General features: G+C 45.0%; 1 protein-coding gene across 1 annotated transcript in view; it reads right to left on the minus strand.

The window, feature by feature from the left end:
- The window catches only part of STS (steroid sulfatase), a 2,058,867-nt gene that overhangs the window by 913,345 nt on the left and 1,118,271 nt on the right, over window positions 1-27,251 (minus strand). The window contains exon 7 of the mRNA XM_085622589.1: window positions 10,041-10,178. Coding sequence (XP_085478715.1) covers window positions 10,041-10,178 — 138 coding nt within the window. The remainder of the gene's footprint in view (window positions 1-10,040; window positions 10,179-27,251) is intronic.

Genomic DNA, 27,251 nt, shown 5'->3' on the forward strand with positions numbered 1-27,251 from the left:
CCACGCCTTGCTCACAGGTGAGTTCAATAATTACCATGTGGTCACGAGGCCATAGGATCAACTACAGCCCCCAGCATGCATCATCGTTGCTTTGTAATCACGAGGCATATATATCTTGCTCCGTATCCTGCCAAACGCCTTTGCACTCTCAAGCAGGTGCACTGTCACACGGGGGCAGACTCGCGTCTATCTCAAAGCTCCAATTCCAAATAGAACGTCACTCACATGGGAGTTGAATCCACCTTTGAATTTATTCGTACTTCACACAAACGTGTCTGATGCACCCACTCACACCCCAATAAAACCTTACACAGCTCCTCACTGCTTCATAGGTCTACACACACACACACACATCCACTCATACATGCATACAGCTACTCATACACCAACTCACTCACTAATACAGCCACTGATATATCTACTCATACACCCATACAAATACTCACACACTGAGTGAGTCACCCATAGAACTACTCACACACCTAGACATTCACCCATAGAGTCAAACACACAACCACTTAATCACCTATACAGTTAAACCCACACCCACTCACTTATTCCAACAGATACTAACACATACTAACTTTCCCATACTGTCAGTGACATAAGCACACACTCACCCTACAGCCACTCTCACAATCACTCACTCACACATACAGCAACTCATCTACTGCAACACTTACCTATACTGCCTTTCACATACTCAGTTACTCACCCATACTGACACATGCACTCAATCACCAACATAGCCATACAGACACTCACTCCCCCATACAGCTTCACACACACACACACACACAGTACCCCATTCAGCCACTGACTCACATACTCACTCATCCATACAGGCAGTCACACACCTCCTGACCCACACATACAAACACCCAGACAACCATAGAGGTATTCAGACAACCAATCAATCACCCATATAACCATTCATGTACCCACTAAAGCACTCATACATCCACTTAGACTTCAACTGACAGTCAGATACTCACATTTACACAACCTGTCACTCACCCATACATTCACTGAGACACCTAATCACTCACTTATACAGTCAGTCACACACCCACTGAGTCATCCATACAGACACTCATACACCTACTGATTCACAAATACACCTTTGTATATATATTTAACACTCATAAACTTTTTTTAAAACACTCACAGTCACTGGATGATGTCATCACTGATATAATCAGTGATGTCATTTGAGAAATCATCATTGATGTCATGAGTGATGTCACTGGCCATGTCATGAGTGATGTAATATGTGAGGTCATAAGCAGTGCATTGTGGGGGCGCGAGTAATAGTTAACTCAGCTAACTATAATGGCTGAATTTCTCTGGTATGAGTGAAATTTGACCCTTCCTCTAACGTCCCTGTAACCTTTGTGTTTTTTATTGAATTTCTAAGATTTTTAAATGCTAATTCCTAACTATAATGTCCCTGTAACCTTTGGTATTTTCAGTGAATTTGTAAGGTTTTTTAAATGCTAATTCCTAAATATAACGTCCCTGTAACCTTTGTTTTTTGAGTTAATTTCTAAGGTTTTTCAGCTAACAGTCACATTTGCAGAGTGGTGGAGAAAGGGGGCAGGGCCTCCCACCAGCTCTCAGGAATTCCGCTGCCTAGGACTTACAGGAGGTACCAGTAGGGCTTCTTGGCCCCCAAGATCCCCCTGGAGTGAAGGGTACATCATCTCCCAAGTAGTGGTGTGCTGGGAGGCACATTTGCAGAGTGGTGGAGATCGGGAGGGTTTGCGGATCCATCGCTGCACAGTTCTATATCTGAGAAATCTTTACATTTCTCAAGAACTACTGAACGGATTTACACCATTTAACAAAAAGAGTGCTTTCTGAACCAAGAGCTACCTTTTTGCAAAATTTGGTGTAATTACTTTCAGCAGTTCAGGCTGTAGTCGTGTCTAAAGTTTTCTATGGAAATTAGCATGGAGAAAAAGCGTTTTGGCACCCCCTTTTTTCTCAGGCCCTGCTTGACGGATCACCCCGCAATTTCAGGACAGGACAGGAGCTGACGTGAGCGTCTAATTATTTTTTAATATTTTGGGAAGATTCGTCCAACAACACCAAAGTTATTGGCAAATCAAAATAAGCTTTTTTAGAGAAATCAGGTCGTAACTATAACTACCTACAGGCGACTGTCAGTAAAAACAAAGTGACTGATTAGGATAGTAGGCTGACTTATGTCTGCCCGCCGCCCTATTGGAAACTGGGCCCGCCCGAAAGTCTGTCGGGCTGTCCCGACATAGGCATTATGATGCGCCCACCAACACGGCGGTCACAATGCCTATACTTTGCATTGTGGTGGGTGCTGCTGGCTGCAGCACCCGCCGCAATGCAAAATAGGGACAGCTGACATATCCCTGCACTACGTGGCAAGCACCATGGTGCCTGCCACATGGTGCAGGGATATGTGGGCCAGGGGAACAGGGGGCCTGCTACGGGCCCCAAAAGCCCCTTTCCGCCTGCCTTTTCATGGCGGGTTAACTGCCATGAAAAGGTGGGCTGAAAGGGACATTGTAATCCATAGGGTGGTGCCTGGCAGGCATCGCCACCATGGTATGGAATACAACTCCCTCTGCCGCACCGGCGGACTCAAGGAGCCCGTCGGATGCATGGCGGTCGATCTTGCCGACCACCAACCATCCGCCCGCAATTGAAATATGGTGGGCCGATAAGATGGTTCCAATGGTGGTGTGACCGCCACCGATGGGCTGTTGGTGGCGGTCCCACCATCATCATAATCGGCTCCAAAGTTTACAGACCTTTATAGTTAGGAGATAACATTAAAAACCCATAGAAATTCACTAACAACACCAAAGGTTACAGGGACATTGTAGTTAGGCTTAGTTTTCACAAGTAGAATCCAACTGAAATTCAGCAGTTATAATAACCTGAGCTAACTATAACTTACACCCCTGCAATGTATTGCTTATGGCCTCACATATTACATCACTCATGACATGGTCAGTGACATCACTGATGACATCATTGATGACATCTCAAATATCCAAGGTTTTAAAAATTCTGTTTCCTAACTATAATGTCCCTGTAACCTGTGGCTTTTTTTGTGAATTTCTATTGTTTTGTAATTTTATTTCCTAACTATAATGGCCTGTAACCTTAATTTTTTTTAAGTGAATCTCTAAGGTTTTTTAAATTGTCTTTCCTAACTGTAACCTCTAACCTTTGAGAATCCGTGTGTGAGTGAGTCCCCACTGGATGGGTGAGTGGGCGTTTGAGTGTCTGAGTGGGTCTGTGAGTGGGTGCGTGAGTGTTTTGAGTGGGTGCATTAGTGTCTGAGTGGGTCTGTGAATGGTTGTCGGAACGTTTGAGTGGGTTTGTGAGTGCCTTCATGAGTGTGTGAGTTAGTCTGTTAGTGAGTGCATGAGTGTCTGAGTGGATCGGTGAGTGGGTGCAGGAGTATCTCGGTGGGTTTGTGAGTGGGTGCATGAGTGTCTGAATGGGTTTGTGAGTGGCTCTGAGAGTGTCTGAGTGGTTCTGCGAGTGAGTGCATGAGTGTTTTTGTGAGTGAGTTTGAGTGTCTTAATGCATCTGTGTGTGGGTGCATAAGTGTCTGAGTGGGTCTAAAAGTATATGTGAGAGTGATTGATTGAGTAAGTACATGAGTGGGTGTGCGAGTGTCTCAGTTGGTCTGTGAGTAGGTATATCAGTGCTTGAGTAGGTCTGTCAGTGGGTGTTTGAGTGCCTGAGTATCTGAGTAGGTGTCTAAGTATGTGTGTGGGTGTATCAGTAGCTGTGTGAGTCATGTGGCCACAAAGGAATCACACATGCAACTTAATCAAGCAAGACTCTATAGTTTTGCACAAAATATCTAGCCATGTGGAATACTTTCCACTGGTTTATTTCTTGGGTAAATGCCTAGTACATATTTTACACTACAGCTCGCCTACTACCACTTTTTCTGGTATTTTCCAGATTCGACCCCCCCACCAGATCCAAGGGCAGTTTGCTGGTGAGTGACAGGCCCCACTCATGGAAAGGGGCATTTACTTGACCTTGTCTTCTCTTCTGATAAGTTTTTTTAGGTATCTGCACCTATCTCGGTTACTTGGTGAGACAATTTTGATACCGATGATGCTGAACTCCATTCTGCCCCAGTCAAATTCTCCTTCTGTCACCCAGAAGGACCGGGCCTGGTCCAAGCTACCTATAGATATTTGGAAAAAATTTATTAAGAATTCAAAAACATTTTTGAGCCCCAACCCAAACGTAGCAAGTGGTTGAATTTCCCAGTGGCTGGAACCCTCACTTAATGTGGTGATTCCCCCAAAAATTCAAGTAGAAGAGCAAAAATGAAATCTGCTCCTTGGTTTTCTCCTGAGTTACGGAAACTCAAACAAGTCTATAAAAACGCAGAAAGAATTTAGAGAAAAAACTAAGGAGAGGACTCAAAACACAGATATAGGGAAACAACTAGAGTTTATCATGTGGCAATTAAAAAGGCTCAAGCGACAAATTACGAGAAGAATATAAATGCTGCAACGAACTCCCCATACAAGATTTTTCACACAGGAAAAACTCTTTTAGAACCGGCATCATCTGGTCCCATTTTGGAGGATTCATCTGAATGGTGTAACGATTTGGTCTACTTTTTTCATAGGAAAATCCAAACCATTTATGATACATTTTAATCTGCTCCTCAAGCTGACACAGGGGTTCCAATGAATTTGTATCGTCAATCAACCCAATAAAACTGTCCGCCTTCCCTCCTCTGACACTAGATAGCCTTGCAGATATATTGAGCAGAATCAAGTCAGGCTCTCCTAAGGATCCAAATAATTTTAACCTCCAGCACACGCTAGCATCATCATACAATAAATACAGTAATGTATCAGATTTCCACAGATTATTTTTTTCTTGTGTTCTTTAATTGTTTCCTAAGTGTTTAGCCAACATGTGTTTTGTCACCTCAAGGATTAAATCCTGCGACTTCATCAGGGCTGTTGACTTGTTAGGTACGGTGTGTCTTTCTGCCGGTTATACTTCCATCCCAGACTGCATAGCTACGAATGTCGGGTAATTTTCCTGCTCTTCAAATTTAAGCATGTTACTGCTTCGGCTATCTTTCTTCACTGTGTGCCTGGTACGCTGGCCACTGTTTTCCTACGAGGCAAGCAAGTATGCTCACTCGCATCATAGGAAAACAGTCCAATATTTCTCTAACTTTTTCCAATGCACTTCTGAAAAAACGCAATCTTGTTCTAAGTGTTCTTCCAAACTTTCACCCTCTATCCCTGTTACACGGTCCGAGTGAAATACTTGAGAGACATACGAACTCTGTGCTATCGGAATTCTTAGAAAAGTATGACATACTATATGCCACTCAAACTGGATTTTGGCCAAATCGTGGCACTGAGACTTCTCTCCTGGTGGTGGTGGAACAAGCCTAAGGGCTTCTTGATCAGGGAGGTTCAGCAGTGATCATTCCATTCTATTACACCTCAGCACAGCATTCAACACCGTAAACCATAACATACTAGCAGAGAGAATGTAGAATGCGGGAATTGCTGAACCGGCCCTGGACTGGCTTTAGTCGCTCCTGAAGGACAGGACCTTTCAAATTTTTGAGGTGGACTGCACTTCTGATAGCCTTCCTTTTACAAGTGGAGTTCCACAGGGCTCATCATTGAGCCCTACTATTTTTATTCTTTATATGAGACCTCTTACCAACATTGTCCTCTTTTTTGGGATTTAACTGAATTTCATATTCATGAACAATACGCAACTGATCTTTTCCCTAACTCAGAGCAATGGTTAGTCTCATCATCATTAGGCCCTTGCCTAGAGAATGTTGCTTAGTGGATGAAGAAGTCATGTCCTAAACAGAATGGAGACAAAACAGAGCTGATGTTTCTGGGCAACAACACTATGTCTTCCCTGAACCTAGGTTGGCCAAGTAGTTTGGACTCTCCTCCAACCCCAAAATTGTCAATAAAAAGCCTCAGAATGTGGCTGGACGAGTCCCTCAGCTTTGAGTGCCAAGTTGTCAATCTTGTGGCCAAGTGCTACGGCTTGTTGCTGCTGAAGATTCTTCCTCTTCTCCGGGCGACTGCAAAAAGACTGGCTGTCCAGGCCCTTTACTTTCGCCTGGTCTATAGCAATTCGCTTTACTTAGGAGCACCTAAAACTACCATAAAGAAGCTGCAGGTGGTGTAGAATGCTGCTGCTCAGTTACTACATGGCATTCCTAGATATTAATCCGCCCGACAATCATTACACCTTCTTCATTGTCTTCCAATTTCTGAGAAGATAAAATGTATGTCCCTCTGCATTGCCCATAGGGCGCTTCAAGACAGAGAACCATCAATCTCTATGCCATTGATTTCTTCTTACATTCCTGGGAGAACACTGTGTTCTTCAAATGCTTATCTCGCCAAGATCCCTCACATTAAAAAATCTAAGTATGGAGGGTGGGTGTTCTCCTATTAGGTGGCTAAGATGTTGAACAGCCTTACCCTTGATCTTAGAGCAGAAGAGAATTAATTTTCATTCCGGAAGCAACTGAAAACATGGCTTTTCCAGGAGGGTTCATAGTCTACTTCTTTTGTTCTCTCTGCCACACTATCAGCGATGAGATGTCTATGGGCAGCTATGCGCTATATAAATGTGTTTTGGCATGTGATTGTTCCTGGTGCATCTTTATCCAGATATATGTCATAACATAAATCCTCCTAAAGAGAAGACAACAAGACCACAAAGAGGTAAATCTACACCAAACAAGGGTCTTTCTTCTTAACTATATGAGTTAGAATCATTTGTCCTTTACAGAAGTGGAGCTTCAGCTGGGGCACCTGCTATGTTTATATTTGTAAGTGCTTCCTGTTGAGGTTTAATTTCTGTGAAATGAGCATCAGGGACAGAATGGCCCCGGGGACCCGGCCACAACTTAATGGGGGAGGGGGGCAGGCAGGCAAGGCTCCCGAAGTCCCAGCTGGCTCCTTGCCTCTTGTGGGAGCCAGCATTGCTGTTGCACACGTGGAACTGCAGGATTTGCAGCTCTATCTGTGTTACAGCAAATTCTAATCTCTTTCCCTGCTTACAAGTCTTCTCCCACTGCATCATCAAAGTAATTTCTCCACATGGGTGAAGAGAGAAGTGAGACACTTAATTGATTCATTCAGGGCTGGAGTATTGCTGTTGTTTCCTGGACTACAAGTTGATTTTAACATACCTTAACGGCCACTTTTTTCTAAATCGGTCATTGGTGGCGGCACTCAGATGCTGCTGGCTCGGCGAGTTGATGGAACCTAAAATGCACCTGGCCGGCAACTTGCTTTGCAATTACTCAGGGAAAATAGGCTGGTATCAAGCTTTTACTGGAGTCTGAATTCTGACTTGGAGACACCTTTAATAGCTTTAAGGGACACGGCGACAGATATAGGGACTCCCCTCAAGAAGAAAACCTGGTAGAAGGTCCTGGATCATACTCCAATAGTGTTTAGAAATGCACGTTTTAAGTTAATTAACTTTTACATCCTGCAAAGAGTTTACGTTATGCCGTAACGCATCAATAGGTTCTTCCGCACAGCTTAGGCTACATGTCCCAGGTGCAAGACACTCAGGGCAGGATTGTTACATATGATTTGGATCTGCCCCAGTTTCTGGCCTATTGGAGGCTGTGATTGATATTCTCAATGATGTCATGTGCCAGAATATCAACCTTTTGCCCCTGATGTGTATCCTGGGGCTATTCCAGCACCCAGCTAAATGCAAAGTAACATCTAATTTCCTGGACTTGAGAATAATACTTGCTAGGTGACAGATTGTCCATAGCTGGAAGGTGGCAGCATCAGGCCCTACTGTTGATGGGTGGTCGTAGGAATTAATTCATTGGGGGGTACGAGACCATCGCTCTCCTTAGGGAAGCCAAGAGGGTACATGGTCCCATCAAACTAGAGCCTGGGAGGGTATCCTAGAAGAGCTTCAAAGGGGAGATACGACATCAGATGGGGACTCTGTAGCAAGCAGGGAGAAAGGCCCAGCTCCAACACTATCTCCAGGGATGTCATAGTCATGCAGAGATGCTGCCCGATGATATGGGTTACTGACATAAGCGCAGTGTTGGCAGTGCACTACTTTGGTGAAGATTGTTGGCCCCAGCAGAGGGTCCCAAAGTGCACGTTGGCAGTATGGTGGTTTGGACAAAGAGAGGTAGGTGCTCTCATGTATGCTTTTGCCTTCATTTACACAGTTGTTACTCTAGCTGGACTGTGTTGAGGGGGATGGGAGGGAGGAGTACTGAAGGGAGAGAGGAGATGTTTATGGCAAGATATCCGAAATTGTTCACCACTGTTAAGACGAATGTTGTGGGGAGGAAGGATGTGCGTCTTATATGTATAACAATGTTACTGATATTGCTAAGTGTTAGTGAGTTCACTGATATTCCTATTACTTTGTGGACTTGTCACAGAAATGCCAATAAGATTTGTTTAAAAAACAAAACTTTATATATATCAGAAGGTTACATAATTAATCTATATTACATTTGGAGAAACACTGGTGGTTCAGGAACTTCAAACATGGGCTGGATTTACCTTTTTGAATGTGGCAACTCACAAAATATCCCATAATCCAGATCTACAAATGATAACAAATAGTTACTATAGCCTGATTATAAGTGGGTAAGAAAGGGTGAGGTATTTTATTCACCAAGTAAATGTCTTCATTGCAGCAATTTTTTGTCAATAGAATTTACAAGACAACAAAGCTATGAGCAGCTTCCTCCATTCCAACTCAATAAAAGCATGCAATGGTTTCTGTAAAGATTTGCATTTCGCATGTGGATACAAAGCATTCTCTCCAATGTGAAAGAGACATTAGCTCAATATCCTGTGAATCTGGGCAAATCAGTTAATCTCCCATGCCTAAAAAAAGATCTAACCTTGTATAATGTAATCTGGTGCTCATATTAAGTGCTCTAAAGCTCTTGGGCAAGTTTGTGCTATGTAAAACTGAAAAAAATAACAAAATATTAGGGTGACACACATTTTTCACTTAACATGGACATTTTGGCAGTTTCCATTACACATTAAATGGACAATACATTCTGCAGGCTGTGAAAGAAATAATTGAAATAAGACTGCTTTTGCAGGCAGTGTAAGCATTTATGTGTAAAACATGTTAGCATGCATGGTGTCATAAGCATTTGCGAAATGGTTACTATCTATGAACAACAGCAGGTAAATATCTGAACAAAAGACCGTAGCGTGTTTTTGCCTTGACTTTTCATTCTGTTTCTGCTCACACGTGCAACATCAACAGTGGTGGCTGGCACTCTAAATATTTGGTGAGGCAACTACTGACCCGCAGTGCCTGGTCAACGCCAAAGCTGTCAGTCCTGGCTTGTTATAAACAGAGTTTATAACGAACCATGACTGGGAACTCTGGCATTGAGGCTGAGGCAGTGCGAGTCTTAAAGTGCATCAGTGGGTTAAGAATAATAAAATAAAAATGTACTCACTCGCTGCATGCAGTGGATTGCCTCCAGGCCTCCTACTTCATTCCCTCAGCACTGGTCTGCAGACTACAGTAGTTCTCCACACTAATCCAAACGCTGCTCTCATGCTGCTGATAAGGTTAGCAGCATGAGAGCAGCACCAGGATTGGCTGGAGAAGGCTGCCTCAATGCTGGGAGCCTGTGCCTACTCTCCACCCAGCTGTCTTAGACAGCTGGGTGGAGAGGTTTACACTGTGATTGTCAGGCTGGCAGTAGCAAGACAGCCGACTAAAGTGACATGCGCATTGTAAACTGGTGGAGTGAACACCACTCCCCTGCTGCCAGTCAGCAGCAGTGGCCCCACACCCAAAACACGGCTCGGGCTCGGGAAAGGGAAAAATTAAATGGAAATAAATTCATTTTATTACTATTTAATTTTTCCCCTTTTGCGGCACTGGCAGCCCTAATGGAGGGTCTGCCGCTGAATCTAAACACGCGGTCAAATACCTACACATTCCAATCAGTCATTTCATTTTACAATTCAATCAATGCTTACCCTTATAAATTCCATTCCAGCCTCTGTGGATTTCCCCATAGGCAGAGGTTTCTTCAAGGTGAGCTCCATTGTCAGAGGTGAAATACACAAAAGTCTGGTGGTCTAGATTCCGCTCAGCTAAGAATTCCAGGATGCGTCCTTTAAAAATAAGATAGCATTTCGAGAAATGAAAATTTAACAATGTTAGCAGAGTTTCTATAAAAAGACATTGCTTCAAATCAGTATCACACATAATAAATGGGAAAATCAACAGTAAACTATGCCTCATGCACGCTTTAACATTGGGAACAAATCAGCCTACTGAACGATTTACAAAACAGCATGTAAAAACACCATAGAACATGTTACTGCATTTGTCAATAGATTTGGCAATGGGTAATGTCTAGCAGATTTGATGCAAATGTTCTAACTTGGAGACTGATTTTGGCATACAGTTGAAAATGTTGGTGCAATTTTCAAGACAAGGGGCCAGATGTACATAGGTTTGGTTTTGTGATTAACAAATACAGAATTTTTGCAATTTGCTATTTGGGAATCACAAACACCCATGCACGAATATGTGTTTCCCACGTTTTGTGATTCCCAGTGGGCAAATAGACCTACCTCATTAGTATTCATGAGTTAGGTCTCGGTTTGTGACCCATTACTTTAAGTAGGAGGTAAAATGCTAATGTTTTCTGACAGTATTTCGATCGCGAAACATTCACACATACCACTGCGAGTCGCTATTAAAAAAGGGATGCCCTAAACACACCCTCTCCTAATACCGAATCGCAAACCCAATGTGCAATTCGGTAATAGGTTACTGAATTACAAATTTGGCATTTGTACATATAAAATGCTTTTTTGAAGTTGCAAACTGCCCAATTCTGCAAATCAGGTCATCTGCGGCCTCAAAAAAGCTACGTATATCTGGCCCAAGGTTTCTCTGAGTAGACCATTGTCACTTGGTTTGTTCAAACTGAAAAGTTTCAGAAAGCTGTGGGTGCATGAGTGTTTGGTGAAGTGCAATGACTTCAAAAAATTGTGGGTGATCTGCAGCTATATAGTAAGACTAAAGGGACCAAAGGGCACCCCACTTAATTACAGGCCAATCAGTCTTCTAGATGTCTCCCCAAAAATATTTGCCAGACAGATTTAGCTTTTGCTTGAAACGTGGATAGAAGAGATTGACACCCTCTCCTAACTCCAGGCAGGGTTCAGAAAACACTTCAGCACTATAGACCAAGTGTTCAAATTTATGACCATTTATTGGAAGACAGTGGTCCACTACTCAATGTCTTAATACGCTTGCACTCGGACAACTTCGCGCAAGTACAGTGGGGGCAGCAAGGAGAGCCTACTAACCAGATCAAGGTCAGACTTAGGGTGCACCATGGCTATGTATTAGGCCCCACCTCTACTCGTTGTACCTGAATGATGTCGTAGCCACCATGGAGCAGTGAAAGGGTGACACTCCAATGATAACTGACTATAGAACACCGATATTGCTATTCACGGGCGATATGTTGGTTTCTAGGTCTCCAAAGGGCCTGTAGACCCTGATGGATAGGTTTGCAGACTTCTGTAGGGAAAAGGGTCTAGTGATTGACCTGGGAAATACCACTTTCATGACCATAACCCCCACAGGACCTATAGAGTGTCCATCCTATTGGATGGTACTAGTTTTTAAAGGGTGATCGAATTTGATTGGGTATTAGGTTCTCCTCTAAAATGTCTTGGCTCAACAAATTAGGAAAAGTGCCCTTAGCTTGTCACACTATGCCACAAGAGTACTAAGACTAAATCACTCCTCCAAAACTAGGCAGATATCACCAGCTCTCAAAATATATAAATTGAAGGCAGTAGGAAGTGCCCTATATGGAGCTGAAATATGGGGCTGCATGGGGCTTGTAACTCTGTCTACTGGAAAAAACTGCTTTTCAAGATCAGTTTTTACCTTACCCAAGAGTACAACCACTCTACTATTGCATTGAGATGCAGGTGTAAAAACAATTTAAATAAGGTCAGACTTGGATACTGGTGGAGACTGAGGTCCACTCCGGCCTTAGATAGGTATTATTGTGCCTTCAAAGAGATAGTGGCTCTAAATAAGGGCAATGAGATCAAGTGACTAACTTCTCTTAAGTCAATTTATTGTCAGTTGAGCCTAGAAGCTTCCTGGGGCACGGAGCTCCCTAGGTGCCAATTCTCAAAGGACCAGTTAAAAGATCTGTATTGGGCTTATGTGTGGGATACAGAGGTACGTGATAAAAGTGGAGGTCCACTCACTGTCGATTTTATGGATCTCAAGTTACACTGTAGGCTTGAAGTATTTCTAAACTGCATCTCCGTACCCCTAGCCAGGAAATTTTACCTTCAGTTTCAGATTGGCACCCTTTCTTGTGATGTCCTTTCATCAGAAATGAAAGTGCTAGCCCGGCCAGGGCACTATGTGCCCGGTCTCCCTACAGGCAGATGAGACCCTCCTGCATTATATCTTTTGTTGCCTAGGCTGTGTCCACCCTAGGAAAAGGTGGATTGCACCTATCTGCAGAAAGCTTGTCACAAGACACTGTTTAACTGCCCATAGGCTGCAACGAAATGAGACCACAGTATGCATGGTAGTAAATTATTTACATTGGTACTCGATCATTCGATTGAACACTATTTCTTCTTAGTACTTTGCTGTACTTAGAGACTTAAGCTGTCACTCAGGGTCATGTACCCTAGAGCCATGTGCTAAGGAAATTTCTTGAATGTGCTTTTCATAATCTGAATGCTTTGTTTTTTATATATTATCTACTGGCGATCGCCAGTAGATAGTTATAGTTAGGACCTATTTTCAATACGAAATCCGCAACATTCTATTCCCAATAAGTCTAGCGGCGATTGACGAATCTTCGCGAAATTTTCCAAACTTTTGGCCAGCTCCGCTCCTACCCTGAAAGTTTCGAGGTGATTCGTCAAGCGAGGGCCGAGAAAAAAGGGGGGTCCCAAAACGCGTTCTCCCCATGCAATTTCCCATAGGATCTGTTGTCACAGCTACAGCCCGAACTGCTGAACGGAATTACACCAAATTTGGCAAAGAGGTAGTCCTCAGTTCAGACTCGTGCCTTTTGCTTAAATGGTGTAAATCCGTTCCTCCTCGAACCCTCCTGAGCACGAGCTGAATGCTAATTGGCTGCCAACACTCTGAATCAGGAAGTGTTGGCAGCCATCTTGTGACAAGAAAACCGAAAAAAAGGCGCAAAACGCGACAAGGGGGCAGGGTAGAAACACCCTGACCCCCTAGGCCTGCTCAGGGGGCCCCACAAGGACCCCCAAGGCCCCAAAATTATCATTTATTTTTTTAAATCGCGGGATGCGCGTAGGGTACGCGCATCCCGCTAACGAAATAAAAAAACGAAGCGCGGGCTCCCGTGCTTTGTTTTGATTTAGCCCCCGGGGGGCCAAGTCCCGGGGGCAATATGGTATTACCATGGGGGGCCCCTCTCCCCGGGGACTGCCACCCCCCGGGGCTTCAATTTGTTTGTTGGGGGGCTGTCAGGCCCCCACAGCCCCGGGGACCGCCACCCCGTGGGGCTTAAAAAGTGAATGGGGGGCTCACGGCCCCCCGCGGCCCCGGGGACCGCCAACCCCCGGGGTTTTTAAAAAAAATTATATCCTGTGTGGGGCGACTCAAGCCCCCCCACACAACCCAGGGACCGGCACCTCCCCGGGGATCTAAATATGTAAAATGGGGGGTCCTTGAGGGACCCCCCAGCCCCGGGGACCACCACCCCCCGGGGCTTTGAAAGAGGTGGGAGGGGGGCCACGCGGCCCCCCTCCTGGAGCCCTCGATGGCCCTGGGGACCGCCACCCCCCAGGACCGGATCCTGCAGTGTCCCGGAGTGCCCAGCCCCGGGACACTGCCGTTTGCAATGACAGGGCGGGAGCCTCGCGGCTCCCACCCTGTCATTGCAAACTGCTTTGCTATTTGGAAGAGAGAGCAGGAAACCTGGGGGCATATGTATCAACTGATTTTGTATTCACAAACGCTGCGAATCGCAAAAAAACAGCATTTGCAAATACAAAATCGCAAAAGGAGATGTATGAGGCATTTCAGCCTCGCAATCTTAAGGAATCGCTAAATTTGCGATTTCTTAAGTTTGCGTAAGCATTTAAGAAATCGCAAATTGCGATTTCATAAATGCAATGTAACACGCACCCAAGTTGTGCGATTTCTCCTTAAGAAATCGCAAATTACCACCAACTTCAAGTTGGTGGTAAATTGCGATTTCTTTTAAATATGCACTTTTTGCATATTTCAAAGTGCCATGTGGTGCACATACATGCCCTCAGGGCATATATGTGCGCCATATGTGCACAGATGCTGATTTCAGGGGTGCATCAGGGTGTCATCATGACACCCTTGCACCTTTAAACTTATTCTCAATTTGCGATTAGCAAGTAGGGATTCGCAAATTGAGAAGGACTTCCCATTCATTGCTATGGGCCTCCTGGCCCATAGGAATGAATGGGAAGGTATTCCTTAATTGCGATTTCGCAATTTGCTAATTGCAATTAAGGAATTTTAAGAAATCGCATACATCCCGTTTTGCAATTCTCAAATAGCGATTCTCTAAAAATCGCTATTTGAGAATCGCAAATGGAGATGTTGATACATATGCCCCCTGCTCTCTCTTCCAAATAGCAAAGCTGATTGCTTTTCCACATGGGGAGCAGCATGTTAGCTGCACCCCATGCTGAAAAGCAATGCCGGCTCCCGCAGGAAGCGGGGAGCCGGCTGGGACCGTGGGGGGATTGGGACCCCCCCACGGTCCCCAACGAGATGGCCAGGACCTGGGGGATGGTGTCCCCGGGGCCATAAGTGGCCCGGGAGGGGTGCCATGCGGCCCCCCCTCCTAAATTTTTTTTTTAAAGCAGCCCTGGGGGATGGGGTCCCCGGGGCCTTAAGTGGACACAGGAGGGGGGCTACGCAGCCCCCCTCCCTAAAAATATGTTTCTTTTATTTTTTATAAAAAGGCCCATGCCCCGGTGGATTGGGTCCCCGGGGCAGATTAAGGCCTCGGGAGGGGGGCCACGCGGCCCACTTCCACAGTATAAAAAAAATTAAAAATTAGGGGGCAGGCCCTGGGGGATGTGGTCCCCAGGGCCAAAAAACAAGAAAAAGAAGGGGGGCTACACAGCCCCCCTTCTTAAAAAGAATTTAATTTTTAAAAAACGGGATCGGGGAGGAGGCCACGCCCCCTCCTTTCATCACTCTGCAAACTCGCCCCCTGGCACGTTTGCAGAGGAGGAACAAATTCCCCTTCAATACTGGGGGTCCCTGGGGGCCAACTAGCCCACCAGGAACCTCCAGTATGCACCAGGGGGCTGCGTTGCAGAGAGGTGTTCTGAGGCCACGCCCCTTTTTACACCTCTCTGCAACACAGCTCTGTGGCGCTTAATAGAGGAACCTGGGGAGCTAGTTGGACCCCAGGGGACCTCAGGATTCAAGGGGAGTTCATCTCCCAACTTAAAATGCACCACAGGTGCGTTTGCACAGTGGTGAAGGTAGGGGGCGGGGCCTGAGGTGATACTGTGCAAACACGCCCTGTGGCGCGTTTATAGTTGGGGAATTCATTCCTCTTCAATCCAGAGGTCCCCTAGGGTACAACTAGCCCACCTGGTACCTCCACTAAGCACCACAGAGCTGTGTTGCAGAGTGTTGTAAAAAGGGGGGTGGCCTCTTAACACCTCTCTGCAACGCAGCTCCCTGGTGCATACTGGAGGTACCTGGTGGGCTAGTTGGCCGCTAGGGAAGCTCAGGATTCAAGGAGACTTAATCCCCCAACTTAAAACAACCCACAGGGCGCGTTTGCACAGTGGTGAAGGTAGGGGGCGGGGCCTGAGGTGATGTGTGTGCAAACACGCCCTGTGGCACGTTTTAAGTTGGGAAATTAATTCCTCTTCAATCTTGAGGGTCTCTGGGGACCAACTAGCCCACCAGGTACCTCCAGTAAGCGCCACGGAGCTGCGTTGCAGAGTGTTGTAAAAAGGGGCGTGGCCTCTGAACACCTCTCTGCAATGCAGCTCCCTGGCGCATACTGGGGGTATCTGGTGGGCTAGTTGGCCCCCAGGGGACCTCAAGATTGAAGAGGAATTAATTCCCCAACTTAAAACACGCCACAGGGTGTGTTTGCACACGTCACCTCAGGCCCCGCCCTCTTCCTTCACCATTGTACAAATATTCCTGTAAAATCAGCCGAACTACGAATTCCGATTTACTCAGCTGTTATCAGGAGAGGACCCAGTGCTGCATCTTTTAGCCGAGCATTGACCCTGAAAAGTAATTCTAAGCGTACTTACCAGTAACTTGTATTTTCTTCCATAGAAATCCATTCTGTGATTTTCACCAGAAAAGTTTCTAAGTGTCTATTTTCACAAACTAAAAATATTCCTCTAAAATCAGCCGAACTACAAATTCCGATTTACTCACCTGTTATCAGGAGAGAACCCAGGGCTGCATCTTTTAGCCCAGCACTGACCCAGAAAAGTAATTCTAAGCGTACTTACCAGTAACTTGTATTTCCTTCAATAGGAATCCAATGTGTGGTTTTCACCAGAAAAGTTTCAAAGTGTCTATTTTCACAAACTAAAAATATTCCTAAAAAATCGTCTGTATGACTTAAACACATTCTTTCAACTGTTTACAGGAGGTTGGCAAGTGCTGGATCCAGGATCCACCACTGAGAAAGAAAAAGTAACGATAACACTACTTACCTGCTTAGTGAATTTTCTGCCATAGGATAACATTGGTGATTTAAAATACAATAATATTCCTTAAAACTTAAAACTACTGTAACCAAAGCGATTTTACTCAACTGTTTACAGGAGATGTCCAAGGACTGAATCTAGGATCCAGTCCTGTGGTTAGAAAAGTAATCCATAAAGTAACTAATTGCATTTAATTAGAAATTCACATTGAGCTCAATGTTGCTTTGTGTTTGAAATTGTGTTGCCCATTGCAACAACTGTAACTACTGTACTTAAAAGTCTGTTGCCTATTTGCCAAGTATTTAAACTAAAGTAATTCATTCTGAGAAAGTATATTTTGTATTGTAATGTATAATGTAATTATAATGTAATTAAAAAAATATATCTAAAATTAAATAGTTTTAAAAATGTAGTAAATCAGTATCAAAAAAATCAGTATAACAATTCATACATTAAAAATTGTCATTTACAAAAACCTTTGAAATTCACTGAAAAAACCATAGGTTTCGGGCCTGATATAGTTAGGAATTAGCATTTAAAAAACCTTTCAAATTCACTGAAAAAAACATAGGTTTCAGGGGCGTTATAGTTAGGAATTGGCATTTAAAAAACCTTAGAAATTCACTGAAAAAACCATAGGTTTCAGGGGCGTTATAGTTAGCTGGACATTTCCCTCGTACGAAACCCTAGAAATTCCCCCGTTATAGTTAGTTCAGCAATGCACTGCTAATGACGTCACATATTACATCACTCATGACATGGTCAGTGACATCACTGATGACATCACTGATGACATCTCCTATGACATCATATATATATATATATATTTATATATATTATCCCAAAACTTGCTCAGATTTGAGGCCGCAACTCACCCGCAGGCGGCTCACAAAGCCTTGTATAGCTCATTGCAGTTTCCCATCACAGTGTTTAATCCTTTGGCCTGACGCGCGTTTCGAAGCCCATTCGCTTCTCATCAGAGGCCTCACGCAAGACAGTTCGTTTGTGCCACATCTTCCCAGCATGCTTTTTCACGACCACCATTGGTCTTCTCTTGAACTAGAGTTCAATTTTCACCAGTGCCTGCTGGGATGTGTAGTTTTGGGCCATTTCACTCCCCTCAAGTGGGTTCCGTTCTTGCATGACATTTCAGGATTCATTTAAAGCCCTCCATTAGGCTCCCGGATGAGATTGTGCAATGTCAATAATGCTCCCCGCTGGTGCCGATCAAAGAGGAACGTTACCTCTCTGTTGGTTCCTGTAACACTTTCAGGCAGCGCGATCCCTCCACGGCCGAAGCCGCCGTGATATTTATTATCCCAAAACTTGCTCAGATTTGAGGCCGCAACTCACCCGCAGGCGGCTCACAAAGCCTTGTATAGCTCATTGCAGTTTCCCATCACAGTGTTTAATCCTTTGGCCTGACGCGCGTTTCGAAGCCCATTCGCTTCTCATCAGAGGCCTCACGCAAGACAGTTCGTTTGTGCCACATCTTCCCAGCATGCTTATTCACGACCACCATTGGTCTTCTCTTAAAATAGAGTTAAATTTTCACCAGTGCCTGCTGGGATATGTAGTTTTGGGCCATTTCACTCCCCTCAAGTGGGTTCCGTTCTTACATGACATTTCAGGATTCATTTAAAGCCCTCCATTAGGCTCCCGGATGAGATTGTGCAATGTCAATAATGCTCCCCGCTGGTGCCGATCAAAGAGGAACGTTACCTCTCTGTTGGTTCCTGTAACACTTTCAGGCAGCGCGATCCCTCCACGGCCGAAGCCGCCGTGATATTTATTATCCCAAAACTTGCTTCGCGCACGGTGCGTGAAGCGCGTGAAACGCGACCGCAATCCTCTGCTGATGACGTCAGATATTACATCACTGATGACATATGTGTCTTTCTGAAACAAAATATTTGTAATATATGTATAGCTAAAAATTAATGGAAGAAGACATGGGTAAATAAGTGTTTAAATACAGTGATGTAATATCTGACGTCATCAGCAGAGGATTGCGGTCGCGTGAGTTATAGTTGCCTGCACTAACTATAACGGGGGAATTTCAATGGTTTTTCACGAGTGAAATGTCCAGCTAACTATAACATGTGTGAAACCTTTGGTTTTTTAAGTGAATATATATATATATATATATATTACCTACTGGCGGTTGCCAGTAGGTAGTTATAGGTAGGACCTATTATCCATAGGAAAATTATAACATTCTTTCCCCAATAACTTTGGCGTCAATTGACGAATCTTCGCGAAATTTTCAAAACTCGTGGGGCGCTCCGGTCAGCTCCTATCTTAAACGTTTTGGGGTAGTGAATCGAAGATTTTGAAGGTTACCAAAAGGAGAACTAAAAAGGGTTATAACAGACTTTAGTTACATTAGAATTCAATTGTTTATGGTACCTTACAAATTTCAGGAATTGTGGTGTGTTCTAAGGTGATTTTACCCGGTGAAAAACCTTCTGTTGGAATATCATGAATCATATTTGAGAAAAAACTGAAGCTAAAATGAGAGCATATTTTCTGTAAATTCACATTATCTTTCTCAGTCATGTGAGAATGAAGTCTGTCATTCTCAGTAAATCATGTACATCCAACAAGGGCAGAGACAGTCAGTTGATGCCTTTGTGTTCTACTGCAGTTTCCCATAGTGTTCTAAAGAACAACTAGAGCGCTAACAGTCTTACTTAAGACAAAATTATGGCACACCTGAAGCCATCTTGATTGGAATAAACTGGTAACTCTTAAAACATTTAATTTAAAAAGGAACAAAATGAGGGGGTTCATTTTGTGATAGAAATTATGGTTAGTGCTGTAGAAACAAAAATAGGGACATGTTTTAAGTGAGATCTCAACTATCTTCCTGTTATATTTCAACAGGAGCAGCCTGTCAGTTGATGCCTTTGTGTTCTACTGCAGCTACCCAGAGTGTTCTAAAGAACAACTAGAGCACTAACAACCTTACTTATGACAAACGTATGGCACACCTGAAGCCATCTTGATTGGAATAAACTGGTAACACTTAAAACATTTAATTTAAAAAGGAAAAAAATGATGGGGTTCATTTTGTCATGGAAATTATGGTTAGTGCTGTAGAAAGAAAAATTAGGACATGTTTCAAGTGTGATCTCAAATATCTTCCTGTTATATTTCAACAGGAGCATCCTATCAGTTGATTCCTTTGTGTTCTACTGCAGCTTCCCAGAGTGTTCTAAAGAACAACGAGAGCGCTAACAGCCTTACTTATGACTTAAGTTATGGCACACCTGAATCCATCTTGATTGGAATGAACTGGTAACTCTTAAAACATTTAATTTAAAAAGGAACAAAATGAGGGGGTTCCTTTTGTCATAGAAATTATGGTTAGTGCTGTAGAAAGAAAAATTACGACATGTTTTAAGTGAGATCTCAAATATCTTCCTGTTATATTTCAACAGGAGCAGCCTGTCAGTTGATGCCTTTGTGTTCTACTGCAGCTTCCCAGAGTGTTCTAAAGAACAACTAGAGAGCTAACAGTCTTACTTATGACAAAATGATGGCGTACCTGAAGCCAGCTTGATTGGAATAGACTGGTAACACTTAAAACATTTAATTTAAAAAGGAACAAAATGAGGGGGTTCATTTTGCCACAGAAATTATGGTTAGGGATGCAGAAAGAAACTTTAGGGCATGTTTTAAGTGAGATCTCAAATCCTCTTCTATTTCATGAGAAAATTCTGACATGCAGACTGAAACAATCACTTTCAATACCAGCAGAAGACTTCAAGTTAACTCCCTGGTGAGCAGTAGCTTTACTTCAGTGATCTAATGAACAACAAGAGTGCTAACATTCTGAATTTATGGCAAATGTGTGACACATCTGAATGCCTTCTTGATGGAATCAAAGTAAAAAACTGAAAGCATTTCCTACTGAGGAGACTACAGTAAATGAGGAAATTAGGAAACTTCATAACAAATAAATCTCCCAATATGGCCACCAAGAAAAAAGAGCCCAGATGTAGCCCACAAATAGCCCAATGACAGAAGTGTGCAAAACACTTTTTATTTTTAGTTTTTCTGCAGTTTTATATAGTGCAGACTGGTCAGGTATTGGAGCGTTACATCTTACTTGGACCCCTTATTGCGTATTTTGCACGAAGTACATGAGATTGATCTTGCGAAACATTGAACTTTATGATTCTGTTAACCTGAAGTTGCTCTGAACCGGGCTTTGTAACACCCGTATTTGCCTACTGGTTTTAATTAATTCTCACTGTACTGTATTAGGAAAGAGGATTTACTGTTATTATGTACACTTTTATGATCTATGTTTCTAAATCAGATCGAATAAAGTTTATTTAATTCTATGCCAGGACGGAGGTGAGGAATATGCATATCTTTCCTCACTTTATTTGCATAGCAGTTCAAAGAAAACGTAACACAACAATCATTAAACAAAAGACTACACAACCCATGAACCATTAGGGAGGTAGTCTCCAAGGCAACTATAGTCCAATCATATCACAGTCCATAGTATATAATATCGTGACGTCCCTTCCGCTTCATCTTTCTTCACTGCTCGTCAGTTAAGTGCATTCCTTCCATTCTTGGCTTAACCTGACGTTGTTGCTGTTTGTATAGCGGTTTCTTGTGCACGTTATTAGCATTATTGCCTTGATATTGTTTCATATTCCCTGCGCAGCAGGCTCTTGCCCGAGAGCGCTCTCCCCCTCGTAGCTTCTCCCGCTGTGTGCTCTGCGTGCGGTGAGATCCTGTCAGGCGCATCTGGTCCGAGCGAGGCAGCTCCGTCGAGCGCTCCCGCTGGTCTTTACGTGCATTTGGGAATCCGGTCATTCCTTTAGTGTCCGCTTGATTACCGACCAACCCTTGCCTAATTTTGACACTGCTACGTGGTGATTTCCCCACATGGCCACGTTAGTGGCCAGCGCCACCTGTTGGTGGTAATTGTATTGCGCCTCAGTCCATTCTTATAACAGCTTCAGGGAAAGACCAGCTGTTGGAGCACCGGCGAGGGGGCTGCCTTAAGGATTTTAAGCAAAAGACACACAATTGATGGACGGAATGCAGAACAAATCAAAACATTCACCCCCAGTCAAGAGATCTGGGTTAAATCCATCATTCTTTTGCTCACCATGTCACCCCAGTTTAGACCTGGCTATATGCAAATCAGTCTTGACCCTGTGCGTCATGGGAACAGTCCAGCCAGAACTGCTAAGCCAGGTCCTCCCTGGACCGGAAACAAGCATCCTAGGACCGGTTTCGGGGTTTCACCCCTCTTCAGCCAGGATAGCTTGATTTCAGTGGCACAGTGAGCCCAGGACTCACGTCTGAGCATACCTGCCGCACTCAGGGCGAGAAAGCAAAAGACACACAATTGATGGAAGGAATGCAGAGCAAATCAAAACCTTCACCCCAGTCAAGAGAGTTGGGTTAAATCCATCATTCTTTTGCTCACCATGCCACCCCAGTTTAGACCTGGCTATATGCAAATCAGTCTTGACCCTGTGCCTCTTGGGAACAGTCCAGCCCGAACTGCCAAGCTAGGTCCTCCCTGGACCGGAAACAAGCATCCTAGGACCGGTTTCGGGGTTTCACCCCTCTTCAGCCAGGATAGCTTGATTCCAGTGGCACAGTGAGCCAAGGACTCACGTCTGAGCATACCTGGCGCACTTAGGGTGAGAAAGCAAAAGACACACAATTGATGGACGGAATGCAGAACAAATCAAAACATTCACCCCCAGTCAAGACATCTGGGTTAAATCCATCATTCTTTTGCTCACCATGCCACCCCAGTTTAGGATTTTAAGGGCATTTGTTCTATGCTCACACCCTCTGCTATCATGTCTTCTCCAGAAGAACATTTTTACTCCTCCTACCAGGAAGTGGAGGAGGAATGGCCCCCCAACTTCTCCCTCCAGCAGTGGACCAAGCCCTCTTTCTGGCTATTTCTAGGGCGCTGGTTCCTCTTAGGTATCAGGTTGATAAGCTGGTGAAAAGCATCCCTGGGGTGTTCAGTGACCCAGATCTGGTGGTGGCGGGTCCCAGTAGCTCCCAGATGGGGAATAAAAGGGCCGTTAAGCATAATGCGGGGCACTTGGAAGGATTTGATAAACTTACGGAGACCTTCCTCAAGAATGCGCGAACACTAAAACATGCACCCTGCCAGGAGGAGGACGAGTCCAGAGAAAATTGCGACACTGTCACCACTATTGTAGACCCCAAAGGTGGTATTCCCTTAGAGGGAGAGGGTGTATCGGAGGAAGATTTCCCCTCCGATGAGGATAAGGACTCGGGGCGTCCCTGGCATCCAGATTCCCACTCCTCTCAGTCCCGGGTTGGGGACGGGGTCCACCCGGACATGTTTGAGCCTACCCAAATTTCGGTCCTAGGAAGCTTGTTTCCGGTCCAGGGAAGGCATGGCTTGGCAGTTCGGGCTGTACTGTTCCCATGAGGCACAGGGTCAGACTGATTTGCATATCGCCATGTCTGAACTGGGGTGGCAGAGTGGGCTAAAGAACGGTGATGGATCAGACCCAGATCTGTTGACTGGGTGTGAGTGTTTGATTGGTTCTGATGCTCCGTCCATCACCACCCCCTTTTGTACCGCTTTGTTCGCCATAAGTTGGCAGGGTATGCTCAGACGTTGAGTCCCTTGCTCACTTTGCCACTGGATTCAAGCAAGCCTGGCTGAAGACGGCTGAAATGCCAGAAACCGGTCCTAGGAAGCTTGTTTCCGGTCCAGGGAAGGCATGGCTTGGCAGTTCGGGCTGTACTGTTCCCATGAGGCACAGGGTCAGACTGATTTGCATATCGCCATGTCTGAACTGGGGTGGCAGAGTGGGCTAAAGAACGGTGATGGATCAGACCCAGATCTGTTGACTGGGTGTGAGTGTTTGATTGGTTCTGATGCTCCGTCCATCACCACCCCCTTTTGTACCGCTTTGTTCGCCATAAGTTGGCAGGGTATGCTCAGACGTTGAGTCCCTTGCTCACTTTGCCACTGGATTCAAGCAAGCCTGGCTGAAGACGGCTGAAATGCCAGAAACCGGTCCTAGGAAGCTTGTTTCCGGTCCAGGGAAGGCATGGCTTGGCAGTTCGGGCTGTACTGTTCCCATGAGGCACAGGGTCAGACTGATTTGCATATCGCCATGTCTGAACTGGGGTGGCAGAGTGGGCTAAAGAACGGTGATGGATCAGACCCAGATCTGTTGACTGGGTGTGAGTGTTTGATTGGTTCTGATGCTCCGTCCATCACCACCCCCTTTTGTACCCAAATTTCCCATCCTAGGTCGGCGAAGTGGACCCCTGACACCACAGTGGCAGAGTGTGCGGTGGGGAAAAAATCCATCAACTCCTTGAAAGAGAGGTCAGGAAAAGGATGAGGGGAAAATGCCCCAGGCCCTCACTGAAGGGGAAGGTGGCACACACGCCTGAAATTGATGAGAAACTATGTACCTTTTTCTCCAAGTGTATGAGGGATCTCAAGAAAGGAATTGATAGGTCTTGGTCGTGGTAGGGCCCTTGACCCAAATTATTCAATTGGCGGAGCGTTCAAAAGAGTCAGGATCCCCTTTGTCCACGGATATTGTGGCTGGTTGGGCGCACTACCCTAAACCCTAAAACACTACCCCCTCCACTACCCAAACACCACTGCACTACCCTAAACCCTAAAACACTAACCCAGCACAACACCCTACACTACCCAAACATAACTGCACTACCCTAAACCCTAAAACGCTACCACCAGCATGACTCCGTACACTACCCAAACACCACTGCACTACCCTAAACCCTAAATCTATCCCCAGCACAGCCCACTACACTACACAAACACCACTGCACTACCCTAAACCCTAAAACACTACCCCCAGCACGACCCCTTCACTACACAAATACCACTGCACTGCCTTAAACCCTAAAACACTACCCCAGCACGACCCCTACACTAAACAAACACCACTGCTCTACCCTAAACACTAAATCTACCCCCAGCATGACCCCCTACACCACACAAACACCACTGCACTACCCTAAACCCTAAAACACTACCCCCAGCACGACCCCCTTCACTACCTAAACACAACTGCACTACCCTAAACCCTAAAACATCAGCCCCAGCACGACCCCCTTCACTACCCAAACACCACTGCATGACCCTAAACCCTAAAACATGACCCCCTACCCCTCACAAACACCACTGCACTACCCTAAACCCTAAAACACTAGAAGCCAGCATGACCCCCTACAGTACACAAACACCACTGCACTACCCTAAACCCTAAAACACTACCCCCTATACTACACAAACACCACTGCACTACCCTAAACCCTAAAACACTACCCCCAGCACTACCCCCTACACTACACAAACACCACTGCACTACCCTAAACCTTAAAACACTACCCCAGCACTACCCCTACACTACACAAACACCACTGCACTACCATAAACCCTAAAACACTACCCCAGTACGACTCCGTACACTACCCAAACACCACTGCACTACCCTAAACCCTAAATCTACTAAGCACAACCCCTACACTGCCCAAACACCACTGCACTACCCTAAACCATAAAACACTCCCCCAGCACAACCCCCTACACTACACAAACACCACTACACTACCTTAAACCCTAAAACACTACTACCAGCATGACCCCCTACAGTACTCAAACACCACTGCACTACCCTAAACCCTAAAACACTACCCCAGCACGACCCCTACACTACCCATACACCACTGCACTGCCCTAAACCCTAAAACACTACCCCCAACACAACCCCCTACACTACTGTACTACCCTAAAACACTACCCCAGCACGACCCCCTACACTACCCAAACACCACTGCACTACCCTAAATCCTAGAAGAAAAAAAACACCCCATGCCCAATCCCCCTTACATCTCATTCCTTGTGGTTCCTCTCTCCTTGTGGTCCCTGCTTCATGTCGTTTCTGAGGGGCGGTGCACGTCGTTGTGAGGAAACGGAACAGCCTCTGTTCCCTTACAACAACGTGGATCGTCTACATGTTTTTTAGAACGCATGGTCATTTACCATACATACCTTTACAACAAAAGTTGTAGTAAAGGCATGCGTGGTAAATGACCATGCGTCCTAAAAAAATGTGTAGTAATGATTTTGCGATGTACAACGCATGCGTGGTAATGCATGCATTGTAATGGTATCGCAAAGTAGAAAAGTCATTGTAATGGCTGTTTACCGATCAAAGCTGGCCACTGTTCTTCAGCGAGACATTTATTTGATTAATTAGGAGGAAAGAATGTGTTTTTTTTACCGAAAAGTGCAATCCCAGCTGTTTTATTGTGAAAGTGTCCGCGTGGCCTGCTTTCACTTCCGGTGAGAAAGTGGAAGAGTCTGTTTGGATCTAAAGGAGTTCTGTTGTTGGACAGGGCCGGCACGACACGTCATCAGAAAACATAGCTAATGGAAAGCGTCCTCCCTGAAGTGTGGATCAATGCCATGAGAGGTCAACGAGTGTGCGTCCCACCGCAGTATGACCGTACTGCATGACCCATGTGCCGCCTCCAGGGTACGGGAGGCAGAAGCAGCATCGCAGGTCCTCTTGAAGACCGTTGTAGCACTAATTCTACATTTTGGTACTAGGGCATTTTGACTTTTTTGTTCCTGCCAGATACAAAGAGAAGATCCTGTGTTATTCAGTGCCCTCATTACCTTTTTTGTGGGTTGTGGTGCTTGTCACTTCGCTGCCCCGCCGGTGCACACGACTGGGCACCCCACCTCGTGTGCCATCTGCAGGGCCTCTGACCTCGGATCACTGGTTTCGGTTTCTGGAGTGGCAACATAAACAGTTGCTCCCAAAGGACTAGCCTGAAAACTTAGGTGACTATCCCCTGCACCAGCATTCCACGGAAATTCTTTCCTCGCTCTCCCACGTCGACGAGGATGTCATAATAGCACTGCTCTGCTCGCGACACCGTATGATGTCATCAGAGCCATAAGAGGACCTCGTCGGCGTGCTGACGTCAGTTCCACCCATTTTTTCTGTGCCACCGAGGCAAACAGGCGGACCGAGACAGTTTCATATGTATACATAGTATAATAAATATATATATATTCACTGAAAAAAACATAGGTTTCAGGCACGTTATAGTTAGAAATTAGCACTTAGAAATTCACTGAAAAAACCATAGGTTTCAGGGGCGTTATAGTTAGTTGCACATTTCACTCGTACAAAACCATAGAAATTCAGCCGTTATAGTTAGTTGAGCTAACTATAACTCGCGTCCCCGCAATGCACTGCTGATGACGTCACATATTACATCATTCATGACATGGTCAGTGGCATCACTGATGACATCTCAAATGACATCACTGATGACATCACTGATGACATCATCCAGTGACTGTGTGTTTCTGTAAAGTTTAAATATGTTTTATAAATATATTGGCCAAGGTATATTGAAGAATGAGTGGGTGTA

Source organism: Triturus cristatus, chromosome 8 (assembly GCF_964204655.1).
Source record: "Triturus cristatus chromosome 8, aTriCri1.1, whole genome shotgun sequence".
NCBI lineage: Eukaryota > Metazoa > Chordata > Amphibia > Caudata > Salamandridae > Triturus > Triturus cristatus.